Source organism: Myxocyprinus asiaticus, chromosome 1, assembly GCF_019703515.2.
Source record: "Myxocyprinus asiaticus isolate MX2 ecotype Aquarium Trade chromosome 1, UBuf_Myxa_2, whole genome shotgun sequence".
NCBI lineage: Eukaryota > Metazoa > Chordata > Actinopteri > Cypriniformes > Catostomidae > Myxocyprinus > Myxocyprinus asiaticus.
This window is the reverse complement of record NC_059344.1, coordinates 33,094,789-33,118,344: the sequence shown is the minus strand read 5'-3', so window position 1 is coordinate 33,118,344 and position 23,556 is coordinate 33,094,789. Positions and strand designations below refer to the sequence as shown.

Here is a 23,556-nt window from a genome sequence, read left to right as displayed (position 1 = left end):
ATCTCCGACCATAAATGCATTCCATTCCCCGATATTCGGAAAATGATGTTTAAGTTTTTTGACTCTCATTAGAGATGTCTCCTAGCAACCCAACTAATAAACATTTCTGCAGCGCTAGCATTTGTGCTTCAGATGTACGATTATCAAAAGAGATTATAATGTTTAATACACCTGTTCCTGCAAGCGTTTGTTAAACAAGCTTTAATATCATGTAATGTGGAAACAAAGTCATTTATCGATATTACTTAATAAAATGAATGTTTATCACTTACTTTGTATATCTCCCTGAGTGTCGACATGTTTGTGTGACATCATGCACCTGCATCTCGGTGAAATCGGAGTTGAGAATTTCTGCATGAGCCTACAAGTTGTAATTCTGACTTAAAGATGCATTTCATTACACTTTTCCTAGTAGGAAGTTGTACAAATTTTTTTTTACTACTTTTCAAAATTTGATCTGACACTGAATGCTCAAGCAGCCTAATTTACACTTAGAAAACTCCTGATGTTACTATAACAATGCAAAAAGCACTTACCAATTTGCTTGAAGTGAAAATCAGTCCTCCTTTTCTGTTTAATAAATTAAGCAATCACAAGGTCATGCAGGACATCTCGTGTTTTTAAATCCATAAGGATCTCTTTCTCAACAGCTATACCAGCAGTGATGACGATCTCAAGCTCTTCACTTTGAAATTACGTCACTTAAAGCATGATTGCGTCACTCAAGACCAGCTAGAAGGCCTCGACTGGGACATATCCTAAAGATCACACCCACCAAGAACAAATAAATCAATCTGATTGGCTGATGAATCTGACAATCTGAGTTTAGATGCGTATTCATTTGCATTGTTGAGGGATTCTGTGGAAATTCTGAAGCCCTGAGGGGGTGGAGCTCAGACTCACACGCTGCTTCCGCTTTTTTTTTTATGTTAACGTTAATACCAATTAGGGTTGCCACCCGTCCCGTAAAATACGGGATTGTCCTGTATTTAAAGATAAAATGATGCGATTTGTCCCATATGCTGCTTCGGCTTTTTTATGTTAACATTAGTTAATGCATTATGAACTACTAACAAACAATGAACAAATGTATTTTTATGAATTAACTAAGTTTAATAAATGCTGTTGAAAATAGTTCATGATACTTAATGCATTTACTAATGTCAGCACATAGAACCGTATAAAGTAACTGTCTACTAATATCTTCAACAAACATAGCTGTGCTTTTAAATCTAATTAGAGGAATAGGTTGGGAGAGTCTTAAAGATTTATGCATTTCCAATAGTACTATTTTGATCTGTGCAGCAATAACAGGGTGAACACAGTTTAACCTCATTGTGGTTTCCTTTTAGCTTCAAACAGTTGACTGCTGAGATAATGTGCATTCAGTATGGTCAGTACAGTGCATGCAATTTTCCATCTTTCTATCAGCATAGGTCCACAGCACTGCAGCGCTAAAAGGCTGTGATTGTTCGCAGCAATTAAGAGGTTTTAATAAGGCCTGAATCTTAATGTGTTAGCATGCAGAAAGAGTGCAGATGGGGGTCACACGGGAGTGATCCAAAATCAAAAAAATTTTTTTACCCGTACAGAAATATGCAACTCCGTGTACTGCGTGGGTGTTTTAGGACACCACTAAGCCCTAAGACCATTTCTTATCTACTGTTTGAAAACATTACATAACCAACCATTCAACATGTTCAAACTGAGCCAGGTATTTACAAAAGACTAGCAAATCTCTTTCAGTAATTCGCTGGCAAAGTGCACATGTTTACAGTAAGTATAGCTTAGCTTTTGGAGTACAGAAAGTAACAGCATTAATGTAAACACAGCATCATTAGCCCTGGAGGCCTCACGTGGGTTTTGGCAGACACCAGTCCTCCTGCCAACTAGCACACCACATTCTCAAACTGAGTCATCTCAACACAATGGCACATTTCATACCATAACGTAGACTAAAAAGGTTTTTAATAAATATCTTAAAAAAAAAAAAAAAAAAAACTCTAAGATACAGTAATAACATTTTAGCTAGTATCCTGTGCTCAACTGCACACCTGCCAAAAGTAAAATGTGAATTTAAATTCTAAAGCCCTTACTGGAACAAACAAGTCTGACATTTATGCAAAACCAGTCACGTGCAAGTCAAACTGCAACAGCACACATTGATAAGGTATGGCTAAGGTTGTTGCACCATCTGGTGGTAGGCTAATGCAACCATAGTCAATCTGAGTAGATTCAGGGTAAATTGTTCAGTTTTACAACATGTAATAATGACTGGTTGTTGTTAATCAGCTTTTTTTTCTAAAGGCAGTAAAAAAATAGTGCAGAATTACTGTGTGTGTACATATATATTATATTTCATTTATATCACTTAAAACACACAATATGGTTACAACAGTACAAGCGGTTTTACATTGCAAGACGGCTGGTGCAAGGTCTTAATACCATATCTAGTTGATCTCTCTTATTCAACTGTCAATCATAAAATTTCATCTATGCCATAAATTAAATCAGCACAAATTTTAGCATTAATTTACAAATGGGAAGCACACAAGTCTCATTTTAACAAACAAGCAGAATAAAGAATCTATACATACAAAAGAACATATTTTTCTTTTGAAAGGTTAATCCCATTGTCTAGATTATCAATGATTCTCTAACTCGCAGTCAGATGTAGATACTGGACCTTCTAAAAGGACTGAGATCAGGAGTTTAGTGAGTTTGTAATCTGAAAGTGTACATTAATTGAAAAAAAAAAACAAACAAAAAAAGAAAAAACAAAGAACTTATAAGTGAAACACATACAACAAAAATAATGATGGAATGTATTATTTCCTCAGCCTTACACTGGAAGAGTATATCACAATAAGATCTTAGACTAAAAACATTTAACTCTCCTTTACAAGTTTTTACCACCCAATGAGACAATTTTCCCTTTCAATGGGATGTGACGGGTTGCCAGGTATCCTCTCGGGAATTGTGATTCATAACATCATGAAGGAACGATGCATTTCTACACTGAAACAAGTATTGGGGGGAGGGGGGGATGTAAACCTGCTATGATTTGGTAACTTGGAGCACTGCATTATGCTCTGACGTAACATTTCGTCAGACAAAAATGAATGATTCTTGACTGGAAAAAGCGAATCACAATGAAAGATAACAGTGGTGTAGTGCAAGGACAAAGTATGAACAGAATCATTATGTTTACAAATCTCAAACAGCAGAGTTAACACTTGCCATGTGGATCAATATTCAAGAGTCATGTTATGTACCATTAGAATATGGGGATGTAGTTGTCAATCTTAGCCCGATGCCTTTGGGCGATGCACTCTGCAATCCACACAATGTTCCGGCACTCTTGTTCCTTCAACTTGACGTATGCATAGAACACACTGAAATGAAACTGGTTCAGGAAGGCCAGCTTATTAAGCTTCACCTGCAAACACATGACCCATGTTTTCATATCAGCAGAGCATTTTAAAGGAGCCAAATACTTGCTAACATCAAAAATCTCTCTGAATTGCATTTGAGATTCAAACTCACCTCATGCTCAAAAAAGCGATCCTCAAGTGTTTTGTCTCCTGGGTTACTGCCAGCACCCTCAAAGAGAAGCTTGTATTCCTGAAGCGACATGCACTCAACATCAATCTTCAAATAATTTTTTGGACAAAAATACCTAAGGCACAAGCTATGTGAACTTCATATAAAAAATGGCTCTTAGTACAGCTTAGAATATTAGATAGGACATCATCTACATTACAAAAATGTATGAAATGTTAGTGATAACCTCTTCAGGTCAACATCAATACTTACAGGGTAGTAGTCGGCCACAGCTTTGACCTGCTCATAATCATCGGCGCGGGCCAGTTGTGCTAGACCCTCTGGGTAGAGCTTACCACAGTGAGGGAAAAGTTTGGCTCTGTCTTCTTTGGAGAGCTCCGTACCAAAGGAGTTAATGGTAATAATGAAAGCCCTTCTGTCTGCCTCAAACTGCATAAAAAACAAGGGGATATTTCTCAGAATACCGGACAATCTCAATAAAAATAAATAACAAAAATAACAATTATTTCAATGTGTTCTTTTATGCATATCTTGTTTATGCTGTTAACATCAGTGACAACAGATCAGACACTAGTGTGTGATGCTGTGACCATTGTTTGGCTTTTATCAAAATGTCATCTTTGCTTTGACTTTAGGTGGTAAAACACAACAATTCACATAATAATTACTAACCACCAAAACACTACAACTAAAGGATCTGTGTTTACACACCTCCAGAATTGGGCACATGGTATCTGCAGTTGTTCCACCCAGTGAGGAGCAGAATTTGTAGAAGGCCTCTAGATAAGCCTGGAGATATAGAAAGGAAACGCAACAGGTCAACCCCAGCTCATGGTTTCTTGGTTATGGACCCTTTTCACATATCCTGGTTTGCAGAGCAGAAGTAGAATCACTCATAGTTGGGAAACTAGAATGGCAATGAATGGTTGACCACGACAAATGTAATTTTTGCTCACCCGTTTGATCCAACAGCCAAAGAAAATATCAACAATTAGGCTTTCACGGCTTTTCAAAGGAAGATAAAAATATAGAGCGCTGGATATCAGCAGTAAGAAGAGAGAAATAGGCTAAATTTTCAGTCACTCCCTCAACAGCCGTGTTAGGAGCCTCATCGCAGTTGTGATAACTCGATTCTTACTCTAGGGTAATATAATACAAAGTTCAATGTTATAAATTTACACTAAATATTTTTACATTTGGAAATATAAAAAAGTTGGCTACATTTACATGGTTAAATAAGGTGGAAACATGTCATAATACATCTGTGAAAAGGGTCCACTGGTCTTTAAAATACCCAATACTCTGATTTAACACATTATTATAATATTGTATAACATATAATATTTATAATATATTGTGTTGGTAATCTAGTAATAATATGAACCATACTATTCATATTCAGTTATATATTATAAACTGTACATATATTACATTTATATTTACAATTTATATGACTTAAAACACCTATGATGTAGCAGGGAAAAGCAGCTGTTCCAGGTTGTTCCAATTAGATGATGATTTCTATTGATAGAATGTTAAAATAATTGACACCTTTTTGAGGATTTGCCCATGCCATGTTTTTGTGTGCCAGCTGAACTTGGTATTGCTCAAGAAATATATACAATAGCTGGGTCCAAATGGCTCACTAATTCACTATTTCCTATATAGTGGATGGCAGTGAGTGCACTATATCTGCAAGGAGTGAATTAAATGAGTGAGTGAATTCAGACACTAACGTATTTACCGGGCATTGGAGATAGTGGATTATGGGCAATATACTGCCGGTGAATGTACATAAGCTGTACACTCGAAATTAGAGTGCATTGTGGGCAAAAATGAGTGAACATACTCTACCGGTCAAAAGTTTTGAAACACTTGACTGAAATGTTTCTCATGATCTTAAAAATCTTTTGATCTGAAGGCGTATGCTTAAATGTTTGAAATTAGTTTTGCAGACAAAAATATAATTGTGCCAATATATTAATTTATTTCATTATAAAACTAAAATTTAATTTAAACAAAAAAGTTTTTGAAATTGTTGACTTGGACCAAATAATAAAGAAAAGCAGCCAATAAGTGCCCAACATAGATGGGAACTCCTTCAATACTGTTTAAAAATCATCCCAGGATGATACCTCAAGAAGTTGGTTGAGAAAATGTCAAGAGTACATGTCTGCAAATTCTAGGCAAAGGGTGACTACTTTGAAGATGCTAAAATATAACACAGTTTTGATTTATTTTGAATTTTGTTTAGTCACAACGTAATTCCCATAATTCCATTTATGTTATTCCATAGTTGTGATGACTTTACTATTATTCTAAAATGTGAAAAAAAATTATAATAAAGGAGGAGTAAGTGATTCAAAACTTTTGACCGGTAGTGTATAAAGGGAACGAGATATAGGGAACGAATTTGGACAATGTTGCAGTATATACCGGTACTAACGAAATATCACGATACCAAAAAATTAAAATGGTACGATATCATCTTGTTGCTAATTTTGGTACCATATTACAGTATGTTGCCATTAGCTAAATGTTATGAGATGTGAGAGTTTTGAGATGATATCAATGACAGTTTGAAAAAAAATAAAATAAAATAATCTAAAAAATAATTAAATAACGTACAGTCACATTCTCTGCGTGCTACAGAATGAACGAGAGGTGCCGCTCTGCTCTATGATCTACTTCACACACACACACACACACACACACACACACACACACACACACACACACACACACACACACACACAAACTACTGGTGCTTGATTTTCATGCAGTGTGTTTAGTGTATAAATGGCTCCTCCAGTGCAGTTCGGAGATTTCAGTAGTGAGTCGAAACGGGACTATTCCAGCATTAAAGGGAAGCTTGATATAACTAACCTGTCAAAATAAAAGACCTGCTACAATAAAAGCTCCATTCAACTGGATGCGTGAAACTGAAGACAGAAAAATATTAAATTACATTTATAATAAATATATTATTATATATTTTAATATTATATTAAAAAAGTAACAACAATGGTATACTATTAAATGATTGTTTTATTATTATTATTATCTGTAAGCAATATCACAAAAGCAAGAGTACTGAATATCAGCGTGTTGTGATTCAGCCATAGCAGCCTTGTGTCTAAGGTAATCAGATTTTTTTTCATTACTGTTTTCATTAATACTGTGAAGCTCTGTTGTGCAGTATTTTATTTTACCAAAAATAAAATGTAAATTTTTTTTTTAAATGAATTATTATATTTCATTTTATTAAAGCTGTATTAATTTGATTAAGCACCATTTGATCATAACATTTCATTAAAACATTTAACATGAAATCTAAAAAATTGTAAAAGGAAAATGCAGAATTTGTATCTAAGACTTTATGCAGTTCTTTTAATCAAGTCTTTTTCTGTGTAATTTCAATTAAGAGTTTTTAATGAAGCCTGAATCTTCATGTTTTAGCACATAGAAAGAGGGGGTCAAACGGGAGTGATTCAAAATCCAAAAATGTTTACAGAAATATACTATAAAACGCTGTGCCTGAGAAGAATGATTTCCTCTTTCAGCACATACCCATTCATAGACCTGCAATCAAACATATACCAACAAAACAGCAGATTTCTGTGCTTATTTAAATTATGCATTTTTGTCAGGAGAAAATTCTCAGACACAAGACTTTACATGACAAGACTGACCTTGTAAAGTGTGTTGCGTATTATTTCAATGTTCATCTCATCCAAATCCTGCTCAGAGATGCAGTCCTGAAAGAAAGCAGCTGAAACAAAAACAGGTAGCCATTAAATGTGATGCAGGGATGTGCACATCAGTACAATTTTAAAAAAACGTTTTTTTGTGTTGTTTCATGTCACATTTTCAAAATGCAAGGTTTTCAAATCACTGACTTCCTCTCATGGCAAAACAAGAAGTGCATGTGATTTGTGTGTTTGACTAATTGTGTGTTTGAATAATTCTTACCGAGTGGTGTATCCACTAGGATGGCATTGTAGAGCTCTGCTGGAGTCTGGGCGATGTTCACCGCCTCCATTTGTTCAAAGCTGCCGAGAGGGTGGCACTTGGGTACCAGCTCTGAGATGGCCCGCTGATGCAGAGTTCCAGTGATCAGCAGAATGACATTATCAATCATATAACTGTACCTGCAAAAGCATAAAAACAGAAAAGAGCTTCTCTAAGAAGCTGATATCTAAGTTCTTCATTGTGTCTTGATGACCATGCACAACATCTTATCCAATTTTCGTGACATTGCTAATTCTAATGGCAATTTTCATGCCAGCGCAAAGTGCAAGTTGCCGTGTGTGGGAGTGTTTGCACTTTTGTGGGTGTATGCGCGCAAACTGTGGGTGTATTGTATGTTAATGAAGTGGCGCAAAGCGCAATTTGCTATTTTCCTGAGAAATAGCTTGTTGCGCTATGATGTTTGAAAACCACGTCTTATCTTATCTTAGAGTTCCTGCTTTTGCAGTCTGGAGATTCCACCAGCAGATGGTAATAAAGTTAATGTCCAAACTCTGAAAATATAGTGGAACATCAAATTATGTCCCTGACAATCAAAGTTGTAGCCGTCTTATATGAAACAAAAATGTATGTTATATATAGGTCATGGTTTATTTTTCAATTATTATTATTATTATTACGTTTACATTTACAATTGTATTTATGGTTTAATTGTAGGCCTAAATGTATTTTTCCACCTGTTGTCGTAGTGTGATTTTTAAGTCACTGCAAAACAGGCCGGTGGAAGAAGTTGGAAAGAGTTAAATGTTTGGAATTGGAAGGCTATAATTTTTTTTTACCACATCATTATTTTGATTATATTTTTATTTCGTTTGAAGTGTAATTTCAATTTAGAAATATGTTTGGTATAATTTTTTCTTGATTCAATAAATGTATTTTATGTTTTTAAATCAAAATCGAATGGTAGATGAAGTGCGTGCCAATACATTCACTGTTAATACTAGCCATGATTTGTGTCAGTGGATGAAAATTATTTATAATATTTAAATTCTCTGTAATTTAATGGAACATACATCCAAAATCTGACGAAAGTCACATTTTCAATGCATATAAAAGGAGCGTGTGACTGTCATAGAAATAAGCCCGACAATCATCAAGGACGCATTTAATGCAAAAAAGAACGTAATTTTTCATTCTTCTAATTCATTGCATACAGTCCATTTACACTACCAATTTCTTATGAATGTGCTGTCTTGGTTTATATCGCTGGTGCTTGAGGGAATGGACAATAGGCTATAATAGGATGCAGATGGTGGAAGAATAACTGGAGAAAACCTCAGAATTAAACTGCACTTAATCCAGCCTATTTGCACACTGCGCATATGATTTCGCCAAACCTACTTGCGCCATGACTTACTGCATGCTTGCACAAAAACAAAGAAATTTCATGGCCATGCCCACTGAATTTGTGTTTATAACTTATGGCATAGTGCTGCGCTTAATGCTAGTGCTCTTAAAATAGGGCCCTAAATATTTCTAAAAACCTAGTCATTATCAATGTCAAAAATGTGGCCACTAAAAACAACCACAAATCTTCTTTGGTCTCTGAACACAATAGGGTGATTCTCACGAAACCTGTCAAGGAAATGTCCTAGTCATATCTAACCTCAAATCTATTAAACAAAATAAGAAATGTGTTTGAAAGATTATGAATTGTGACATTATTCTGAGGATACTTACCTTACATTTACAGTATTACAGTAAATAAAGGTGCTGTTGTACAATATTTATATATATTTTAATTAAAATCAGCGATAATGAAAGACAGTACCAAGGGAGTGGTATAATGATGTGTCAATATTTAAAAATCTTAATTATATTTTTCCACATTTTGATAATTAAAATATCATAATGACCTTCTTTTTTTTTTCGCATTACGGTAATGAGAATTGGGGGTAAAATGTGCATAATGGTTTCATGACAATCACCAAATAAATCTGGAGCTTACTATTATATGTCACACCCCACATGCTGTGAACCAGACAGAATTAGAGCTGATGCCGTGCGTAATATTTTTCCTGTTGAAATACTTTCTCTTACACCAGCTTAAGATGCACAGACAACTATAAGTGATCTATCCATAGATTGATTTCCACGAAAAGTGTTAACACTGTGGCTCTATGGCACATTCAACATTGCTCTGTTTGTTTTGAGAGGCCCGTCCAGCCCAACAATGCAACACTGGCTTAACCACTTGCATGAGTTTTAGGCAGGACTATCTGTTTGTACAACCAATGGAGGATGGATTATGTATTCAGAAATCTGTTTGAAAAGAATGTTAATTTTTGCAAATCTGTTTATTGTCGCTAGTGGCGCCAAAATTACACACTTCAGTTTCAAGAAAAAGGCATTGGGGTCGAAGTAGTGTTATTTGACAACACTCACGTGATGAAATCCATAAAGTTAGCCAGAGGCTCATAAGACTGGTTCCTCATATGGCAGAACTCCACCACCATCTTTTCTTTCAGTTTGTCATCAATGACGGAGACGGTGAGCGGGGAGGCTTCATTGGCCAGAAAGCTTCCATAGTCAGTGCTCTGCAAGTGAAGCTTCAAGTCTAAGGGGAAATTAAAGCAAAATCGACAATATCACTTTATTGATTTAAAACAACACAAACCCAAATACTCCTGCTGATATGGCATACAACAAAAGGTTGAGTTCCGGCAGGGATTTCTATATTCTTCTCAGAACTCTTTTACACCATTTCCAGTTCCTTAAAATACAGACAAAATTCCCATGCGAGTCACAACTATAACAAGCCATCACTTCCTAAAGGGAGATACAAACCTAGCGCTCATTCCTTCCATGTTTAAAGATTTTTGAATTGATCTGAATTATTTGAAGGATCTCGAATTGACGTGTGTCATTGTAAAATGTGAAAAATAATGCAGCACAAGCTGAATGCTAGTCTGCACAGCCTACAGTACTGACGTCATGATGCATCACATGACAAGCAGCAGAGGCTCGCGCACCATCAGCGATTCACCACTTGCATTTTCCGTCAAAAACATTCACTACATACCTCGATCACTGAGATTACCGATTCAACAACTACGACTGGTCGGTCTTAACGTTTTAAAAACGTAGAAAATCATGCTGAAGTCAGAACCGATGATGTCCTGACCGACGCGTCAGTCCGTAAGGTTAAAACAGTGGCCTTTTAAATATAAGCATGCGAATTATATGGCATGTTTGATATAAAGCTGTGATCTGGGCAATTCTTCGTTTGTGTAATATAATGTAAAACAATATATTATATCAGTGAACGGACCAGAATGTAGTTGCTACATTGACGTTGGGGCTGAAAGGATCAGCTAACATCTGTCAGATAACATTCATATTTAAAGGTCATTCAAGTAAATATAACAATGATCACGGGCATTTGTTTTCTTCTTCATGTCAGGAAAGCGTAATATGAGGAATGTAAGAGATGCTGAAGAGGATTTAAACACTGAAGGTATCTGAGCTGGCTAAAGAATCATGCTAGCTGACAGTAGCTGTGCTGCTATAGAGATATAATATACAGACACACACGTGCTGTTTGATGAGCAAGTTATCAAAGCAATGACCAAATATGGTACTGCGTCGGTAAATGACGACAAAATATCCATAAACACACACAACTGTATGTGGAAATGTCAAACGCAAACGGACACAGATGAGCTAGCAGTAAACACAGACACTCGACTCACCTTCCAATGTTTCACATTGAACGAGGTTCAAATAATCCGCCTGAGATAAAATACCGGCCTTAAAACCTCTCACCAGCCCCTCCAGATAACCATTATCCACATTAAAATATAATTCAGAGAAAGGCATGGTGAGAAAATCAGACTACAGAGATGCTAGTTAAAGAGAGAGAGAGAGAGAGAGAGAGAGAGATGTTGCCTTCTAATGCAGTCAGTATTGAGGGTTGCTGTGAATACCCGGATGTACATAAACGCACACAAACACACACACACACTCACTCACTCACTCACTCACTCATGTGACCGAACATCTGACTATCAGAGCTTACACACTGATCTATGAGATATGAGATGCAATTTAAATGACTACGAATGTTAATTTTTTTTGTATTGTTTTCAGCAACACTGTGTGTGTGTGTGTGTGTGTGTGTGTGTGTGTGTGTGTGTGTGTGTGTGTGTGTGTCAGTGTTGGGTGTAATGCATTACTTAGTAATTAAGTTACTTCTGATGTAATTGTGTTCAATACTGAATAGATTGAACAATTCAATATAAAATAATAGTGAATTTAAAATCGAAATTTAACATCAAATGTTAAAATGTATCATGTAAAATGTTTTCTAATTTAACGCTGCCCCCTTAAATTCTTTGGCCAGTTCATGAATAATTTATTTGATTTTATATGATTTATTTGAAAGAATTAAAAGAACAGTTTCATGTCTATCCTTGTATTTTTCTGGTCGAGGTTGATAAGGGTTTTAGAAAGTAATTAGTAGTAAGTAACGCAATTACTTTGCAGACAGAGTAATTAGTATCTAATTACACTCTGGACGATATAATGTAATTATTTACTTTTTTTGAGTAACTTACCCAACACTGGTGTGTATACACACACACACACACACACACACACACACACACACATACATACATACATACATACATACATATATATATATATATATATGTGTGTGTGTGTGTGTGTGTGTGTGTGTGTGTGTGTGTGTGTGTGTGTGTGTGTGTGTGTACTATAAATCTCCACTTTCACTAACCCGACCAGTAGGTGGCAATATGCATGAAGAATGGGAATCGCCCAAAAACAAAAGAAGAAGAATGTAAAAGTGTCAATTTATAGTGAAAAAAGGATTTAAATATTAATCTGTTTCTCACCCACACTCAACATGTCGCTTCTGAAAACATGGCCTTAACCACTGTAGTCGTATGGATTACTTTTATGTTTCCTTTATGTGCTTTTTTGAGCTTCAAAGTTCTGGCCACCATTTACTTGCATAGTGAGGACCAACAGAGTTGAGATCTTCTTCTAAAAATGTTTGTGTTCTGCAGAAGAAAGAAAATCAAACACATCTGGGATGGAATGAGAGTGAGTAAATGATAAAATAATTTTTGATTTTGGGTGAACTATCCCTTTAAAGGTGCACTCAGAGATTTTTTAGATTTTTTGCCAATTGCTATACTTTCAAACTGAATAAATATTAATATTAGATATATTGTTAAATGATGCACACTCACATGAGATGAAGACTCTAGGCATATCAGTCTGAGAAAAAGCTGCTTTATTCTTCATATGGTGCTAGGTGCTCATTCATGAGCTCCACCATGTTAAATCTGAAGTCTGTCATTTCTGCGCCACTAGAGCCACCGTACGGAATTACAAAAAGTGTTTAAAGTTTTAGAGAAAATTAACCTATGAATGGGTATTACTTAAAGTTGTCTCTGCATATTAGGCTGGGATAGGAGAAAGTATTTTAACACAGACCAAAAGTGACACACTTCATCTTTAAGATCACATGACCAGCTGATTTACCTCAATAACCCCCTGTCCTTGAATGCTTTAATTATAGTCGTTAAATAATAAGTTAATTGTGGCTGTTGACAAATAGCACATTTTTACAATGCAATCTATGTAGGTCTCAGCCAACATAAACACACATTTTATAGAGTGCGCCTTTATAAAAGTATGTTTCTCCATTAATTAAGGGGCACTGGCAGCAGCCTTGTTGTGTATTCATGGTGTACTCAGACCAGCTTCTGATGTCATGTTAAATTTCACTGGACACTCTTCTTGCCATAAACAGCCTATAAGATAAATGGAAAGGCTTGTTTAGATCATGGTGTTCATCAGAGAAAGGTGAGTTATATACATTTTCACACGAAACATAAATAGATTCCTGTGAACTCTCTTTAAGAGGAAACGCTCAGTCCATTATTTGTTCAAATATGTCGATTATGTGTTCCAAAGACCAGGATGTGAACTGAAATCATCTTAATTCAATATTAGGCAGGAAAAAGATTGTCATGGGATAAAATAAAAGCAGGAACTAGTTGATGAGAAATCATCCAATGACAGTTAAACACTACACACTCACCCACACTTATACTTAGATACTCCCCATACATCTGTGTCTACTACATCCTAGTCTTGTAGCAGCAATGTAGCAACCTGTTTTGTTTTGTACAAAAATGTCCTCTTAGTAATAATATTAAAACACATTCTAGTTGCCATTCACAACCATGTTAGTCAGTCATACCAAGCAAATGAATCTAACCATACAGAGTTATATAGCTAAATTGTATTGCGTGGAATGTAATGTTTAATGTATGTTTTTAAATGTATGTTTTTTTATATGTGGACCCCAGGAAGACTAGCAGTGCTCTAGGGCACAGCTAATGGGGATCCTTAGAAATAAACAAATATATACAGGACATACAGGTGCATCTCAATAAATTAGAATGTCGTGGAAAAGTTAATTTATTTCAGTAATTCAACTCAAATTGTGAAACTCGTGTATTAAATAAATTCAATGCACACAGACTGAAGTAGTTTAAGTCTTTGGTTCTTTTAATTGTGATGATTTTGGCTCACATTTAACAAAAACCCACCAATTCACTATCTCAGAAAATTAGAATATGGTGACATGCCAATCAGCTAATCAACTCAAAACACCTGCAAAGGTTTCCTGAGCCTTCAAAATGGTCTCAGTTTGGTTCACTAGGCTACACAATCATGGGGAAGACTGCTGATCTGACAGTTGTCCAGAAGACAATCATTGACACCCTTCACAAGGAGGGTAAGCCACAAACATTCATTGCCAAAGAAGCTGGCTGTTCACAGAGTGCTGTATCCAAGCATGTTAACAGAAAGTTGAGTGGAAGGAAAAAGTGTTAAAAGTGTTTGTTAAATGTGAGCCAAAATCATCACAATTAAAAGAACCAAAGACTTAAACTACTTCAGTCTGTGTGCATTGAATTTATTTAATACACGAGTTTCACAATTTGAGTTGAATTACTGAAATAAATGAACTTTTCCATGACATTCTAATTTATTGAGATGCACCTGTATGTAAAATGTGTAAGAAATATATTTTTTCCATAATAATAATAATAAAGAATATTAGCTGTTGTAATTCTAGTCCCACATGAACATGAAAATGTATATATGGGGAAGTTTCTTGCTGGAATGGTGTAGGGTATACACTACTAAGATGATATGGTAACTTGATATTGAAGTTATATTAAGTAATTTAAATTAATAGGTGTCATTAATGTTCCTTTCATTAGGTACTATGAAAACTGTTAATGCTTTATAATTACTCCAATTAATAAACTAATACATACATACTACACAATAAACTGTTATGGATTGTATACAAGTGTAGTAATTTTCACATTAACACGCTGTCTTGTATTACCATATATAGCCTACATAAAAATGTATGGTTATTTGTTTTATTTGTGTGCTATAATGTGCTTTTTTAAGTATAGTTAAATTATTTTCCTACTTAGAAATATAAATTGAAATTATTTGATATCACGAGAAAAAGGCACCACAAGAAAGACTTGATATAATTACGGGACACAGTTGTCCAAAATCTGCGAAGATCATCAAAAACTAACACTTTTGCGAAACCGTGCAGTATTTACACAAAGTTTAATTGCATACGTTAAATTTAAATGTTTTTATTTACGTTTAGCAGTGAAATCAATTTACAGCGCAAATTACTCCAGGCGTGCTTGCTGGAAATGTCCCGCCCCTTACTGAAACGGAAAATATGATTGGTTAGCAAATATCCAGTCGCTTCTGAAATGACGGTTTTGATTGGTGGATCAGCTTAGTCGGACTGTCTGTCTTGTTCATGACATCAGTTGCACTCCCGCAGCTCCGTGTGCGTTTATAGAGAAGCTCTGTACACTTATATATATATATATATATATATATACACACACACACACAGTTCACTTAACGGTGCTGCACCATCACGTTAGTAGATTGAAAGTTCCGGGTCAAAACACTCGTTGTTCTAGCAGCCATACGTATCATCACTTTATTCATGTGGCTATACGCAAAATCCTAAGAAAGTTATGTGGGCATTGGCATTTGACTGCGTATACGCATATATGCTCTAGACTACTCTACTGCTCTAAACCTCTAGCCCTAAATATTACACTTCTGCAATGAGCTCAGCCCAAACTGTTCAGCGTACATTGCGTTCGGCATTTGGTGTGCTATCTATTATTTAATTATTTTTTTATAAACGTTATACTTATATATATAAAAAAAATAAATAAAAAAAAACATTGTGGCCCAATGAGGAACCCCAGCTCCATGTAGAATAGAATAACTTTTATAGGCTACAGATGTGACTGGATTCTTCATCTCATGCGAGTATAGATGATTTTAACAATATTTTTCAAAAACACTATTCGTGTACTACTGTGCATTGAAGTTCCCATTGACTTACATTGATAGAACGTTCATCATTTAAAATGGAACTAAAAGCGACGGTGTTGTCGCAATATATGTGTGCTGAACTGCGACAGATCTTCTTAGATCTGTTAATTCGTGTGTGCAGCTGATTAAAAACGATGAATGCTCAGTGTCATGACAAAGGTAATGCAGCATTTAATGTACACAGAACCAAAGCCAAAAATCTGAGTTTACCTTTAACTTTAACACTGTTTTTTGCTGCCCTCCAAGAACTGGCATTTTGATCAGGAAATGCAAATTTAGTCCATCAGTATGGTCTGTTGGCATAAATGTAGTTTTTCTGTAGTATACTGTAAAAATAAGTACTTTGCACAAGGAATCTTTAAAAAAAAAACTTTATTCATCAAATGTACAACAATACAGTGTGCAATTAAGTGTTATTTCTGCAGTAATGTTACTCATATTCTTTAGTTTCTGCTCTAGAGAGTCATAATACTGTGTATATACAGTATATAGAGAAAGGTATTTCTCCTTAAAGTTTGTTGTTACCCAGTGCTTGCTTTATGGATTCTCATAGCATGTTTCACATTTCACATAAGTAGTACAAAAATGTCCAATCTTAAAGCTGATGTGTGTAATTTTTTTCAATGTTGAAATACTTTTTCCTCTCCCAGCTTAATATGCAGAGACAACTTTAAATAAACATTTACGGCAAAATTCCTACAGCAATCTACTGTGATTCTTAAATACAGTAGTTTGCTGTTAAAAATGCTGCATTCTGGGAGATTAAGAGCAGGCTCACTGTGAAGTGACTAGTTTTACGGTAAATGGCTGTTGTCTGCAAGGCAGGGGAAAGTGAATATACAAAATCGTGATATCATCTTGGTGAAAGCTAGTGACATTTTGAAATGTATATTTTAAAACCCACCATAAAAATTCAAGTTTGTGGCACATGGTTAGTGTTCATAATGTTTTTGACCAACTCTTCTGTTCTTTATCATCTCATATAAGCCTTCACTTGTCTGTCTAATAAGTAAAATAAAAAAAATACTGATGTACTGTACAAAATGTTGCCAGGATTGAACAGTATATTTTCTATGAAATTTTTTTTAAAAAAAACCTGTACACAGTAAAATAACAGTATAGCACTGCATTGTGGGTATAATGGTGAAATACCCATAAGCCTTTGCGCTTGAATAAGTATGTATGCTTTGGCAATGCATTGGAGCTACAAAAATTGTAAAAAAACAAAAAACCTACAAAAGTTTTTATTCAGACTTCATAGAAGTATTAGTTTAATTAGTGTTGTTGTTTTGTTATCAATAGTTGTGTTTTGTTTGATGTCACCATTACGGTGATTAGTGATCTCTTGAGCTGGCACCTTGGACCTTCTTTATTATTATATTATGTTCTTTCAGCCAGTCAATTTGTGTTTAAGTAAAACACAAGTTGTTGCACCCTGCTGCTTGGAAGACAAAACCTAAAGTCAGACTGAGTATCTGATCCTACCTTATAAATGGCACTAAATGTGGCAATAGTGATGCATTACACATAAAAGCAGAAACAGTAAATGATATTTCAGCAAAATGATATCAGCATATTTAGTGTTTGATGTTTTTGATGAATTTACAGCATAACACGAGTTGCTAACAAGTCACACACAGAAATCAACTCTCGACATACAAAACGCAACAGTGGTGACAATTAACAAACTTTTACAAGTAAAAGCTGAACATTAAAATACAAGTAACTTAGACTGCAACAAAAACAACATCAAAATAAACCAGTAAATAGTAATTTCTTCATGCTGCAGTGCATGCTGGGAACTTATCTGTTAATTTCAACAACAGTAGACAGTATGTAATTTGACAGCTATATGCTGCTAAATTACAGTTGTATACTGTAGCTGTAAAAACAGTGTCTAGCTGTTAATTTCAACAACAGTAAAACACCATATTTTTACAGTATGATGTTGGCAACTACAGCTTTATGCTGTATTTGAAAAACAGTAGCAAACTGTAAATTTCAGCAACAGCAAGACACCATTAATTTTTCAGTAACTTGCTGGAAACCATGCTGCCAGTTCTTTACAGTATTTTGATGGGAAAATCTTATCAGATCATTTCTTTGTTTGTTTGATCATCCCAACCAGCCCAATGTAGCAACATTGGCTCAACCAATGGTGAGAGTTTAGGGCGGGACTATTTGTTATTTCATCCATTGACAGACAAAGAGAGGATACAGTAAAGCTGTTTGAAAACGTTTGTTTGTGCCATTCAACCAAGAAACATCTGTATGCTCTGACTGCTAACATTTTACTGTTGCTATTTTAAACAGACACCATCATCCAAGACAGTTATCTAGAATTTATTAATCCCTGTGTTGGTACATTGTCTGCATGGGCTTTTGTATGGGTGTGTACATGTAAGTACTTTACTACAGTTTGGGGACATATTTGTTCCCAGAAATAAGCTAAATTTGACAAAAACCTCTAAACACTTTTCTTTTTTTCTTTAAGCTAACTTTTTCTTTTAGGTGTAGGATCAAGGCTTGAGTTTGGGTACACTATAGTTTTTAGAATAGTTGTTTATAAACACAATAGAAGTCTATAGTATGTCTTCTTCAATTAGAAAGCTAAGTAAACGTGTTTGTGTGAGTTCTGTGGTTGTGCCAGGCACAAGAGACCACACCTCTGTCCACTGATCAGGACTATGTGTCCCTCACCTCCCACCTCAAAGAGCATTATAAATCAAGGTGTCTGGTGCACACCCTCAGACAGGGACAGAACACCGCAGGTAGGTAAATCACACATGCTTCACTTTCACATGTGCATGTGCACACATACACACAACCACACACACAAATGGCAAATACAAACCAGTGCAAGTACAAAAATACACACATGCTGACAGTACATGCTCACAAGCATATGCTTATGCAAATATACACAAGATTCTAAACATTTTAGGAACCCCCCCACCCCCTTTTTAGTAATATCTTTTTACGTTTTTTTTTATTTCTTTCTTTTTCTTGTTTTTTGTAGAAAAATGTTTATAGATTTTAATGTGTATTAATAAAGCACAAATGTTCATGTATATCTTAAAGCAGACAATAATTTATCAGAAAACAATATTACAGATAATATTTACATTTTGATCATTGTTTTAACTGGAATGATTAGGGCATACACAAAATGTAACTCAAAAGACTGTCAATACTTCACAGAGCAAGTTTTAAATTCTTTAGTTTCATATGATATAATGCACTGCTTTCAAGGTTGTTTGGTACATCTGTGTTTTGCACGGTTAAGACTTATAACCTGTAGTAGACCTGGAGCAACTTGAAATGAACTAATAGAAACCTTGGTAGTTAATTGCACATCCATTTAATGTCAAGTGACATCTTTAAAAAAAAAAAGAAAAAAAAAAGAGTGCAGAATGTCATAGCAAAAGAAAATATGGTAACACTTTACAATAAGGTTCTATTTGTTAACGTAAGTAAATGTATTAGGTATCATGAATAACAATCAACTATATTTTTTACAACATTTATTATTGTTAGTTAATGTTAGTTCATAGTGCATTAACTAATGTTAACTAATACAACTTTTGATTTTCAAAATGTATTTGGATATGTTGAAATTAACATTACGATTAATAAACGCTTTAAAAGTATTGTTCATTGTCAGTTAATGTTAACCTATGTTGTTAACTGTTAACAAATGGAACCTTATTGTAAAGTGTTACTGAACATATGGCATGTGCCATGTGTAAGTTCATATACCCAAGACACATGTGGGACTAAAACTGCCAAGAGCCAAATTTCATTTAACATTTCTGGTCAGATATGTAATGAATGATACTGTATATTTGAATAGTAAAAATATTATTTCTATAATGCATCTTATTTAATAGCTTAATAAATCCAGGAAAAGGGAAACTAAAGTGATTTCATACTTCTTTATTGATGATAAAAATTATGAAACTGAAGACAGTAGTAATGGCAGCTTTAGTTTGCAGCAACGGTTTGGTCAATCCAGGCACGGAGCTTGGTGACACGGGAGTACACGCCAGGGGTGGAAGTGGAGCAGGTGCTGCTTCCCCATGACACAATACCAACCAGAGTCCAGACGCCATTCTTCTCACAGACCAGAGGACCGCCAGAATCACCCTGAAACACACATAAGAGAGTTTGATGTCAAAATGTTAGACATCTGTCACTCTTCTCTATATTGTAATAAATAAACGTGATAGGCCTATGTTTGATTAAAAGGTAAAATAAATGATAAAGAATTGCACTAACACCAAAATGTAATCAAACATTCTTCTTTAAATGACTAAGCACTGGTAAAAAGTCATAATTAATGCAATAATGTGAATAGCTGGACAAGCTGACTTGAGGCCAGTAGTTCATTATTTGGGACAGCTCACCATGCAAGAAGAGGCACCAGAGGCACCAGCACAGATCATCAGATCAGTGATGTTGTTTCCCCAATAACGCTTGCAGTCATCGTTGGTCAGAAGAGGCAGAGCGGCCTGCTGGAGCAGGGCGGGGGTATCAGGGGCTGAAACGCAATGAGAGATTGGAAGGTATACATTTTAAAAGCTGTTAACGGAAAAAATAAATCACGTCGCAGAAGCGAGTGAAGTAGAATTAATTATACTTGTATGTTAAATGCATATTTAAACAAATTTAATTTCATGCATCAAAACTAAGAATTATTTTTGTCTTTGTAAAAAGTAAACTGATAAAATTTTGAACTGAAACCTTACGCTTCATAAATAATAAAAACATCTTGAAACATACCGTTGTACCTGGTGAGGCCCCATCCTGAGGTCACACACTTCATGCCTCCAGGGAAGTTGTCACTGGTTTCAGGGAGGCAAACAGGAGATACACGAGTGCCAAGCTGAGCAGGAGAAGCCAGCTTGATCAGGGTAATGTCATTGTTGATGGTGAAGCTGTTGTAGTTAGGGTGCTTAAAGACCTTTGGGAAGAAGCATTCACATATTAAAAACTGTTTTCATCTGAAGAGGCACTAACAGACGTTTCTGTTAAAAGACTGCCTCGCCTCAACGGTTCAGGTGCAATACACAATATAATGACAGATATTAAGGGTCTCCACACCTTGCCAACAGTCATGGTCTGAATCGCCTCAGCGTTGGAAGAACGATCATGCTCTCCCAGGATGACGCGGTGAGAGGTCCTTTTTAGAAAACAATCCATATTAACTTTGGGAGTAGGTCAGTATTTACTGTATATTCCAGTGTATCATAAGAGTATACAGTATGTGATTATAACATGTTTAACTTTTAGAGCAACACATAATTTCTTTCAAAGTCATTGCTGAATGGACAAGCTGTACTCTGCAAAAACATATTCCACTATTGTTCTTTATTGGCAAAACATCCTGCTGTTATATAATAGGTTTATTTATCTTTAATACCGTCTTACCTCACATTGCAGTGGGCAGCAGTCACAACCCAGTTCTCACTTATCAGGGAGCCACCACAGAAGTGGAAGCCAGTGGAGTCCTGCAATAAATGTAATGTAATGAATGCACAAACCATTTGAGTTTACTAAAAGCAAGATTATTTACCCCATGTAAAGATTCTCATTTTTACCTGCAGAGACACCTGCCAGGGCCAGGAGTGAGGACGTGCCTCCTCACCATTCACAATCCTGGAGTAGCCGGTGATAACAGGGGGGATGGCAGGAACGCCACAGCCTGGAAGACAAAAAGGTGTATCAAAGCAACTAGACTTAATTCACATGCATATTGGCTTCTGTCTCTACAACATTAACATTCATTTATGACTCTTGCAACTGATCTGACCTTCATAATAATGGTTGATATGAATATTTTTATTAGATCAACATTGCAAAAATATAAAAAATCTGCAAATAAAATCACAAAAAGTCAGGCAAGACTTTAAGGTTGACACAAAGTGTCTCATTGAAGGTACAATGGGATCATACCGTAGGCTGCACCAACGAAGGCAAAGCAGGCGAGGATCCAGAGTGAGGCCATTGCTGATGCTTGGTGATGTCTGCTAAACTATGGGGGTTTATATACCCAAGAACTGCTCACAGACTGGCCATCTTATCTCGGCACTGTGGGATATTGTGCACCCTGCAAGACAGTTTTTTTTTTTTTTTTTTTTACCTCTACACTGTAAAAAAAAAGAAAAAAATTATATATATATATATATATATATATATATATATATATATATATATATATTGTGTGAGTTTACAGTATATTCCTGGCTACTAGTTGCAGGACTTTCACAGTATATTTTACAGTAGTATTTCTACAATTTATTACAATTAATAGACAACTGTATACTGTGACTTAACAGTGAACAGGTCCAGGAAATTACTTTATGTAGCAATGCTGCATTGTAGAATCACAATGATCATCTATATTTGTTTTTATTTATTTATTTATTTTTTATCTATGGTGTTTGTTAATTGTCACCCTCACTGAGTTAAATATGCTGAGTGTTGATATCTCTCCGTGCCTGGTTGACATTTGTTTCTTAAAGTTTATGAGACATAAAACCAATCATATCATAGACTAGCATTGCAAACACCCATCCCTCCCTCATATTATATTTTAAATGTACTTCCTATTATAATTTAGCCAACACAGCATAACCAGACATAAAGTCAATTAATAAACTGAACTAATAATTTCCAAATATCACAGTGTAATGTATTCTGATTTTAAACACAATTGCACCAGCTGGAAGAAATTAATTAGAAATTAGCAAGCCAAAGTTCCCATCCAAAAGGAACACTAAACACCATAATGGTGACTTCAAATTATCCCACAATGCAGTGTGATATTGTGATTTCTTTTTTCACATTTGTTTTGTTATGACAGAAAATGACTTAGCCTGCATTTATTTTACAGTACAGTTCTGAATACAGTATTTTATTGTAAGAAATGACTGTTAAACCTTGTAAAATCCTGACATTTTTTACGGTGTACCAAAGATGAGGCCCCATCTTCACCAGTCTTCTGGATGCTTTAGATTAGCTGTAAATCTTTCATCAATGAATACCTAAAGACTGAATGCCTTTTATTTTTTTCAGATTCATAATGATTCAAAATTCTCTACAGACTCTTGAAAATTGAATTCTTCTCTTATATCTTCCTTAGAAAAACTGAACTTGAATGTCTGATAACCTCTATCTTATGTAAATGGAAACAGTTGACACTGGCTGTGTGTTGGAAATGAACATGACTTATTTCACCTGTCACCGAGCAGCTGGTATTGTTTCTTGTAATAATCTCTGCTAATTCAACTGCACAAAAAAAATATGCTGTAAATTTAATTCAAAACATTCATAATTTTCCATTGTCAAACAAGCTTATTGACTGAGCTCTCTTTAAATTTCCATTACATAACATTTAAAAAAAATGGCATCATGCTGACCACAATGACCCTGACTTGACTGATTATATTTCCATTCACACTGATAAAGCTGTTTTCCCATTCTCAAGGCCTCTATGTCCACATCTGCACCAGTTCCCAGGGTGCA

The 23,556-nt window shown here is 35.3% G+C and overlaps 2 protein-coding genes across 2 annotated transcripts; both read right to left on the bottom strand.

Annotated features, from left to right (window-relative positions):
• Positions 1–2,674: 2,674 nt before the first annotated feature.
• On the bottom strand, positions 2,675–11,508 carry LOC127448477 (V-type proton ATPase subunit d 1-like). The gene is made up of 8 exons (XM_051711039.1): positions 11,286–11,508; positions 9,979–10,150; positions 7,537–7,715; positions 7,257–7,336; positions 4,276–4,353; positions 3,817–3,993; positions 3,547–3,624; positions 2,675–3,439 (listed from the first exon to the last, which is right to left on the bottom strand). Exons 1-8 carry the CDS (start codon positions 11,410–11,412, stop codon positions 3,278–3,280), a joined length of 1,053 nt encoding a protein of 350 aa, XP_051566999.1. The 5' UTR covers positions 11,413–11,508; the 3' UTR covers positions 2,675–3,277.
• Positions 11,509–19,950: 8,442 nt separating this feature from the next.
• Positions 19,951–22,113, bottom strand: LOC127448497 (chymotrypsin A-like). The gene is made up of 7 exons (XM_051711098.1): positions 21,985–22,113; positions 21,630–21,733; positions 21,460–21,539; positions 21,133–21,211; positions 20,812–20,992; positions 20,436–20,569; positions 19,951–20,175 (listed from the first exon to the last, which is right to left on the bottom strand). The coding sequence occupies exons 1-7, from the start codon at positions 22,034–22,036 to the stop codon at positions 20,014–20,016; spliced, it is 792 nt and encodes a 263-aa protein (XP_051567058.1). The 5' UTR covers positions 22,037–22,113; the 3' UTR covers positions 19,951–20,013.
• Positions 22,114–23,556: the final 1,443 nt, after the last annotated feature.

Excerpts from the sequence above, each read along its gene's own strand:
- LOC127448477 (XM_051711039.1), bottom strand. The coding sequence starts at position 11,412 with ATGCCTTTCTCTGAATTATATTTTAATGTGGATAATGGTTATCTGGAG. Across the intron at positions 4,354-7,256 it reads TACGCAACACACTTTACAAG|GCTTATCTAGAGGCCTTCTA; the intron begins GTCAGTCTTGTC and ends CTATATCTCCAG. Across the intron at positions 3,625-3,816 it reads CTGTGGCCGACTACTACCCT|GAATACAAGCTTCTCTTTGA; the intron begins GTAAGTATTGAT and ends ATGTCGCTTCAG.
- LOC127448497 (XM_051711098.1), bottom strand. The coding sequence starts at position 22,036 with ATGGCCTCACTCTGGATCCTCGCCTGCTTTGCCTTCGTTGGTGCAGCC. Across the intron at positions 21,212-21,459 it reads GCTGCCCACTGCAATGTGAG|GACCTCTCACCGCGTCATCC; the intron begins GTAAGACGGTAT and ends TTTTCTAAAAAG. Across the intron at positions 20,570-20,811 it reads GGGCCTCACCAGGTACAACG|CCCCTGATACCCCCGCCCTG; the intron begins GTATGTTTCAAG and ends ATTGCGTTTCAG.